This window comes from Rhinolophus sinicus, chromosome 5 (assembly GCF_057876585.1).
Source record: "Rhinolophus sinicus isolate RSI-liver-muscle chromosome 5, RSI-T2T, whole genome shotgun sequence".
Classification (NCBI taxonomy): Eukaryota; Metazoa; Chordata; class Mammalia; order Chiroptera; family Rhinolophidae; genus Rhinolophus; species Rhinolophus sinicus.
The window spans coordinates 105,894,763-105,903,448 of record NC_142505.1 but is presented as its reverse complement, the minus strand read 5'-3'; the positions used below and the strand labels follow the sequence as shown (position 1 = coordinate 105,903,448).

Genomic DNA, 8,686 nt, shown 5'->3' with positions numbered 1-8,686 from the left:
CCAATTCTCAGAGAGGCGAAGGAGATGGATAGAGCTCACAGGTAAGAAGCAAGATGGAAAGCAGATCTCTACACTGAATCCAATGTGCTTTACCGTGGACTAGTTTCCTGCGATACTCATCCTTCCTTCCCTCATGTTACCTCTCGCTTTTTTTCTTCATCAAGTAGAATGGATTCTTAAATGGGAAGTTGGACCAATAATCTGTAACATCTGTACCAACTCTTCAAACACGAGTCCGAGCCTTTTCCTGACCAACAAGGTAGGAAGCTCGTTGCTCACCTTTGTGCTTATGCTGCTCCCCAAAACTCAGCCTCAGTAGAAATTCTGTTGTCCTTAAGTTCCAGTCCAAGCACCGCTGTCTCCAAGACCTGTTTCGTTTTGCTGGTGCATCTCTTGTGGCCTTGTAGTCGTTTGTGTGTGTATCTTAACCAACCCTCTACTAGAGGGCAAACTCCTTGAGAACTGGCGCTGTTTAACTGATCTTTGTTCCTTAGGGCACTTTATATATAGAATGTGCTCAATAAACGCTTATACAGCTGGACTGGGTAATTGAGAAAGGGTGGGATCAACCAGAACTAAATTAGAGAAAGAAATTTGCTCCTACTTACTTCCCATTTGTTAAAATGTATATTTAACTGTGGTAAAATATACGTAACACAAAATGTACCATTTTAATTTACCACTTAAAAAGTGTACATCCAATAGCGCTAAGTATATTCACATTGTTGTACACCCAATCAACAGAACTTTTTCATACCCATCAAACAATTCCCCATTCTTTCCTCCCCCCAGATCCTGACAATCCTACTTTCTGTTTCTGTAAGTTTGACCTTGCTACAAACCTCAGATAAGTGCAATTGTAGTCAGTGGTCACATAGGATGGTCACGTAGCTGGAGCCTGAAGCTGGGGAGAACCTTGAGCCACATCCCCCGACCAATACAAAACAAGCGGAACCATAATTGCAGGAGAGATAAGTGAGCCCAGGGACAGTTTCTAAAGTCGCACATGCACATTAGTTAAAAGAATTGTCCTATAGTTAGCTTTCCCTCATTATCATGGTAAAAAACACTCCCGAGTGGAGATTTAAGATGCTAATGTGACATGTCTCGCATGAAGTAGCATGTGGGTACATTGCGCAGGTGCAGTGTAGGACCCACCTCAACATACTTTGGGGAGGGAAAGAGGAAAAGGGAAGGGGTGGCCCCTAATCCCAAGAGCCTATAAAACTGCTCTGCCTATAAGCCTGGAGGAGCCACATCCATTCTTTTCCTGAGTGCACTCGCTTGGTGCATCAAGCTTTCATTTTAATAAACCTTTCTCTCTGCAAAACTGTTTTGCCCACTCGCTTGATTTCTATCCTGAGAGTGGCAAGGCCCCCCGAGCCCGTAACAGAATCACAGAGTTCTTCTGTGACTGGCTTATTTCACTCAGCATGATGTCATCAACAGTCATCTATGTTGTAAGCACGTGTCAGAATTTCCTTTTTAAGGCTGAATAATATTCCACTGTACGTATAGATCACATTTTGTTTCTCCATTCATCTGGCAGTGGATATTTGTGTTGCTTCCACTTCTTGGCTATTGTGAAATTTTCCCATTCCTTAAAAAATGCAAATCTTTTAAGTTGATCCCGTTAAGTCTAACTTTTGCCTGACCTTCTCAGCAGCCTCTTTGAGCAGCAGATGTCGGGGAGCACAGGGATGTGGCAGTTCAGATACCAGTTCTGTGTAAATATGTCCGTTTCATCCTGTGTGAAATGAGAAAAATCCTTAATCTCGGTATTATATTTGTGGGCTAGTATTGGCCAATAGCTCCCTCTACCAGTGAATCTGTCAAAAACATTTTATCACACGTTCCAAAGGAAAACTGTAGGGAAGGCCAGGAGCTAGGATTCAGGGGCCTCCCGAGTGAAGAAATATTACCTGCCTTCAGGCACTTCAAGTCCACTTCGGGAAATAAATCAGACGCTGGATAGTGTGGTCCAAGGACCCCTGGGGAGCCCGTGAGACTCTCCCCCAGAGGTCTGTGAGTGCCTCTCTTCCCTAACTAATCTGTGTGACAATGAATTTTCTTCCTGGGCTTCACCCCAAACAGCATATTGCTGAATGCAGAAGCATTGTAAGAATTCATTCTTCTATTAAGCCAACATCAAGCAATTTTACAAAAATGTAATACAATGTCACTCTTCTCACTACATTTTGTTTTGTTTTGGAAAAGATATTTTTCATAAAATGTTATTTCTGGATTTGTTGTTTAAACATTATTTTATTAAAGTGAATGCAAATGTTAAGATTTTAATTTCTAATGTGGCAAATTATATGACAGATAGAACCCCCATAAATATAAGATTTTTGGGTCCTCAATTTTTAAAATTTTTTTTGTTACAGTCGACATTCAGTATTATATTAGTGTCAGGTGTACAGCATAGTGGTTAGGCATTTACTTCATTTATGCAGTGATCCCCCCCCAATTAGTCTAGTACCCACATGGCACCATACACAATTGTTGCAACATTATGGACTATATTCTTATGTCCTCAGTAATGTTTAAATGTGTAAGCAGAGGTCGAGACTGAAAAGTTTGAGAATCACTCCTAGAGGAAAAGTCTCAGAGGCAACCCCAATGGGATAAAGTAAATAAGAACTGACTGACATGCTATAGTGAGCCCCTTTCCTAAGCCTGGCCCTGTGAATAAAAACTGGCACACAGTCATGAAGCCATGGAGTCATAAAGCTCCTTCTGGAGTCCTCTGGAAGTCTGGAGTTCCGAGAGAAGCCGAATGCTCTAGCATGTTTCACCACTCATTTGTTCAGCACGCGTGTATCGGACATGCGCTATGGGCGGCCACTGATGATTATGGCAGCTACCATTTCTTGAGTGATGGCCACACGCCACTGAACTAGGTACTCTGAATTATGTCCCATTCAATGCTCACAACACCTAACAGAAATATTATTAAATCCATTTTACGTTAGGAAAGAGAGGCTCAGATTTGTAACAGGCCCCGTCTAGCTGTTTTAAGTGACAGAACTGGGATCTGAGTGTTAGGAATTCATAACTTGGGTTCTTCCCACTAAGCCATGCTGCCTCTCCTATTTCAAATAGTTAGAAAAACCCTAAATTACACACTACTTAACAAGATAGACACACCTACTGAGACCATCAAAAATCTGTTCTAGAATCAGGATGTGGTTGATTCAGTTATTTCTAATGGACAAAGATTTTAATATTTGCACCTTTATGTGTTCAGGGAATAAACCAACCTTATATAGCTGTTTCAATCTGGACGACCTGCCTTTCTCATGTAGACTTCTTCGTGGACCAACCTTTTAGTAAACACCCAATCGTATATAGATAGACTATTTCTGGAAGGATACAAAAGAAGCAGTGACTGCTTCTGGGGAGAACTAAATGACTGAGAGTCAAGGTGACAAGGAAATTTAATTGTGCATCTTTTTACGTTGTACCATATTAAGCATTCCGTCTTTAAAATAACTAGTTTAAAAGAACAATGAAAAAAGACCCAAGCCACCACCAGGTGGGAACTGCTCAACGCCTGTAGCATCAGCAGAGACCACTGGACTTTTGCTTCGTAGAGTTCCATCTGGTTGTCAGAAGATTCAATTACTTGCCTACCCGACTCACACTGAAAGCTCTGGAGCTGAACAGCTCATGTCTTAGTGTAATATGAAAGCAGACACTCAGAAGCAGTTATCTGAAGTTTGAACGTTTGGAGTCTTCCCAAAATAGCACAAGGGGACTCACTCAAGCGAAGGGACATCTGCAGATTTGATGGAAAGGTCAGTAGGAAACTGTTGAATTCAGTCATTCCAGGAAACATGCTAATACCCCAGGGCCTGAACCTTGGTAGGCAGGCCCACCCATCTGGCATTCTCCAGTCTCCATTTCCTGCAGCAGCCATAACATAATACTGCTGCCCTTAAACCCTCCCTTTCATTCAAGAACCAGCATTTGTCTGAACTCCCTGGAGAGAAACTTTTCCCTCTGCCCCTGCAAACAAACCCATTTCCATTCTCCTATAAGACAATAGCTCAAATGTGCTGAACTCTCTGTGCATTACATGCAGTATCTCAAGTAATAAACTTTCAAAGCCCTTATCTCTATCACGTATTACACAAGTTGCTGGAAGCAGGCCAAGTCTGACTCCTAGAAATTATCATAATTTAACTTTAGTGATGAGAGTACTGGCTGGAGCCTAGGGTCCAGACCAGGCATCAGAATATGTCATCCTTACAATGAACTTAATCTAGTATGAAAGCTGACTTCTATGCAACTTTTGAGGTCCTAAATCATGTTGGTTGAGAATAAAGACAAAACTCAAATGAGAAAAATCAAACTATAGATCTTATTGGGTTGACCTGCTCATTATACTGACTAGACACACAGCTCAACGCACTAATAACACAGCTGCTATGTGGGGCACCTACCCTATTTCATATGCTGTGTGTATACATATTTACATACCTCCTAATCCATACTTTCCCAAATTTACTTGGTGCATTTTAAACCATCAATACTCTGCGGCTCCACAGATGAAATCCTGAAAGACTGCCAACTGGGAATTGATAATAAGATGGACTTTATCTATAAAACAACACAAATTCCATCTGGAATTAGAAAACACTTCCAATTTTTATTCATAGATCAAAACAGCAAAAGTAGATTTACAAAGCCACATATCAATAACAAAACAAGAAGGAAACAAATATTCCAGAGATACCTTCAAAACCAGGCTAAAAATCTGCAGTTAAGCTGGGGTCGCACAGACAACAGGTTATATTAATATTTATTCCTGCATTTTCTCAATAAGTTCTTCCTTATATTTGCCTTTCTCTTTTCCAACTTGTCGAGATTTGGCTTTGCGTTCAAGAATTTTTTTCCGGTCTTTGTCCAGTTTGAGCCTGGTGATAACCACCTATTAGGAGAGAGAAAACAAATGGATCTTTGTTTCTTAAGTGAAAGGATTTGTAATCACGATTATTTTGTACAGCAGAGCTTTCCTCGACAGCTTAGGTTCCATCTGTTACCAACCTCCTACCACTAACTCCTGAGGATCTAGGAGACCATTTAGATAGTTTAGTGACATGAAATGTCCTTTGAGTCGGGAAAAATTATACTATCAACATGTTTCTGGTTTGTCTATCGTCCCTTGGCTGGCAAAAATACATTTTAAGAAACATCTGCATTCCTTTCAGCTATTGGGCAATACAGGGATCATAAGGGAAAGCAAGACCCAACCATTCTATTCTGCCTTAAGGATCTGAAATTCTGGAGGAGACCCTACAATACAGTGTATAAAACAGGAGTGCAAAGGAGCAACAGTGTATTCCACTAGATGGGTGTGAGAGCCACAGGAAGAAACGGTGTCTCTTCTCCCTCCAGACCTTCCTGACCTTCCTCTGGAAGTTCTTCCAGGGCCGCCTGTGTAGATCGCAGCAACATGTCAATAACTCTAATAGCAACGGCCGCTACCACTGCTCAGGCCAGGCCATACCTTGCTCGGGTGAATGCCCACGTGGACAGTTGTGCCGTTAGCCTTCTCACGCTGCACCCGCTCGATATAAATGACATACTTCTTTCGGTATACCTGGACTACCTTGCCGATCTGCTGACCTTTGTAGTGTCCTCGGACCACCTGAGAGAAAACACAAACGAGAACGTCCCCCATTTCTAATGCATGAACATCAGAGTGAGGTGTGTATGTTTTAATATACGGCATATAACATGATAGAATGCAAATATAGCCCAATGTTGACAATGGTTACAAGTAGGCAGGAAGTAGGATTACAGGTGACTATTTTTAAAATTTATATTCTTCCAAATTTCAAGCTTTCTACAATTCATTCTAATGTTTTACAGTCAAAAAAACGTAAATGTTAAAATTCTCGTGGGCTGTTTTGCGTACTAAAAATCTGCTCAGGCGTCAACTCAATTCAAAAGTCAACTAGATGATGGTTTCTCTGATGGCAAGAGCCTATTAAACAGTAGCCACAATATAAATGACGCTCATTAACAAGCACAGATGAAGTACCACGTATTAAAAAACCGGAGAACCGCAATACTCCTAAAAATGTCTACCTAGGTTGTTCACCTTATTTACCAAGGTGATTTTCAGGTTGTAAAGAGAACAGCCACGCCTCACTGAGAATCCAGCACACTCTATATAGACCAGACTCTCTCACATGGAAGTCTGTGAAAAAGCCTCTACTAAAGATCAAGACTGAAGACGTTAATAAAACCAGTCCAAAGGAACACCTGGGTTAAAGAGAAGCAGATAAACGCTTGACCCAATGAGGAGGCGGGCAGGAGACGGGATCAGACTAAATCAACTAGACTGAAAAAGTGAGACGAGGCAAGGATGACACCGAGTCTGGTTAGGCAACTGGCTGGCTAGACATGCCTTTCCCAGAGGCATGGAACGTGGGGGAACAAAGAGATGTTAGGAAAGAATAGATAGTAACACGTTGAGTTTGAGATATCTGGAGACATTCCAGTGGAGTATTCCATAGACAGCTAGAAAGCCATCGCGTCGGTAACAAAGACCTGGAATCATCCCCTGCAGAGTCTGGTGTAGAGACACCCTGAGCAATGCCTGCCTGGCAAGCTGGCTGCCACAAGGGCTAAATCAAACAGCAGAGTTTAGTTTGGCTGGCACACTGTTTTTAAAAGGAAACTATTATTATTAGAGAATCGAATTTGAATGTTGATTATGCTGGGCAGGCGCTCGCTGGTGGCTTTGCGTTCCATCTGCCGTCTAACACATCTGCAGGGTCACAATTACGTGCCAGGGTCCTGAGGGTGAGTCTATGGCTTCCCCCACGTCCAAGCGCGCACGAAGTTCTTAGGCAAAGGGGCGCCCGCGCGCTACGCAGGTGGGTAACTAGAACCTGGGGGGGACGTACCTGGACCTCGTCGTCCTTGCGGATGGGCATGGAGCGGACGTTGTACTTCTGCCGCAGCTCCTTGGAGAGCGGGGACGACATGATCTTCCGGCGCACGTGTGAGGGGGCATTGAAGTGGCGTTTGCGATTTTTGCTGCGGTCCGAGGTCACGAAGGGGTTGAACTTCATGGCGACCGTCTGCAGAGAATCATGAGGGAGGGAGCAAAAGGGCGCTCAGTGGGGTACCAGCGCCGGCTCTCCATCAGGACATTCCTCCCCATCCCCACTCAATTGCTCTACGGGAGGAGGTGGCCTCGGAAGAAGGCACTCGGGGGAGAAGGGGGGGCATGAAGGGAGGTGTGGGTGTTACACTGAGTAAGGCGTGCAGGAGAGGGCGCGGGCCTAACCCGAGGAGCCCTGCGGAGAGGGCGGCACTGGGGCCTCGAGGCTGACGGAAGGGGGAGACCTGGGCTAAAGAATGCATGGCTGGGGTCACGCAAAGAAATCTCTGGGAAAGCGGGTAGCCCCGCAGCAAGTGGGGAAAGAGCCTGTGGAGCCAAGGGACTTCCACAGCCGCAAAACGCACAAACCTCCGCTCACCTGCCTGGCGCCGGAAATGCCCTGACGATGCGCGCGCAGGGCAGGAAATGAGGCTGCCTTGGCGCGCAAGCGCAGAAAGAAAGCGGTGCCCCATTCCCTCGGAACGAAGCTGAATGGTGCCCCCTGCGGCTTGGGGTGGGATCGCAGGGCCTCGTTTCCAGGGACCACCGGAGAGGTAAGCGGCTCTGGAGGTCATGCCCAGAACCCCGAAGACATAGCGCCTCTGGAGAGAAGGGGTATACTTTCGTAGGACCTGCAATAGAGGCTTATTGGTGTTCTTTTAATAGGTACACCATCAATAGTCTCTCTCCTACCGCAAACTTTCTTTGCCCAGTTACTCTCCGCAGAGGTCATCTAGGCCTGTTATCGGGGTACTTTAAACATCATAATGCTCCAAATGCAATCTGCTGACTTGCTTCTTAAAATCATCGAGAAGCCTGTTCAAAATGCAGATTTTCGTGTTCCACCACAGCCCTACAAAACCCGCCCGGGTCGTGCCAGGGCTCCGCCTCCCATCTCCGGATGACCGCCCAGAGGTGCGGGCACTACCCAACCGTTCGTTAGTCTGAAACACCCTGTGCGGCCCCTGGAGATGAAAGGTCCCTCTGATGTAGGCTTCGCTGTGAGGGAAACTCCCATTGATTGACTGATTGATTGATTGAACTGATTAATTCTTCTATTCAGTTCAAATCCATTGAGCGCCTACTTTGTGCCAGATGCCAGATAGAAGAGTTTGCGGTGTTCGGTTAACAGATGAGCACCGAGAAATTCAGAGAGGGGAGAATGTTTTGCTAGATGCCAGCATATCCCATGCCCTCTCCGTTTGTCTCCTGATATGTGGTGTTGAAATTGTTAAACACCGGTATTTACTAATACTCATGGTCAACCAGGGCCTGCGACTTGATCCCTGGACTCGCTGGAACCTATTTAGGTTTCATTCCAGACCCCCGGCAGTCAGTGTTGGAGGCCTCTCTGGCTTTCAGACTCTGGGAGGATGGCCACGCCTGGTCTGTTCGCAGAGGCCAGGGCAGCAGAGTAAGCCGAGGGGAAGTTGTTCAGGCAAAGGCAACTGAAAGGCCACCCTTTATGCGCGGAGGCTCAGAGTAAGGAGGCGGGGGAAGGAGTCATAAAGGAAGCTCTTAAATGTTCTCTCCACAAACAAGACGTGGTCAGTATGTGAGGTG

At 44.9% G+C, this 8,686-nt stretch overlaps 1 protein-coding gene across 2 annotated transcripts; it reads right to left on the bottom strand.

Annotated features, from left to right (window-relative positions):
- Positions 1 to 4,629: 4,629 nt before the first annotated feature.
- Positions 4,630 to 7,613, bottom strand: RPL26L1 (ribosomal protein L26 like 1). 2 transcript variants are annotated; one of them, XM_019741351.3, is made up of 4 exons: positions 7,503 to 7,613; positions 6,924 to 7,100; positions 5,516 to 5,656; positions 4,630 to 4,936 (listed from the first exon to the last, which is right to left on the bottom strand). In XM_019741351.3, exons 2-4 carry the CDS (start codon positions 7,089 to 7,091, stop codon positions 4,808 to 4,810), a joined length of 438 nt encoding a protein of 145 aa, XP_019596910.1. In that variant the 5' UTR covers positions 7,092 to 7,100; positions 7,503 to 7,613; the 3' UTR covers positions 4,630 to 4,807. The 2 variants fall into 2 exon arrangements, with proteins under 2 accessions (XP_019596910.1, XP_019596920.1); XM_019741361.3 differs by having other exon boundaries at positions 7,493 to 7,526.
- Positions 7,614 to 8,686: the final 1,073 nt, after the last annotated feature.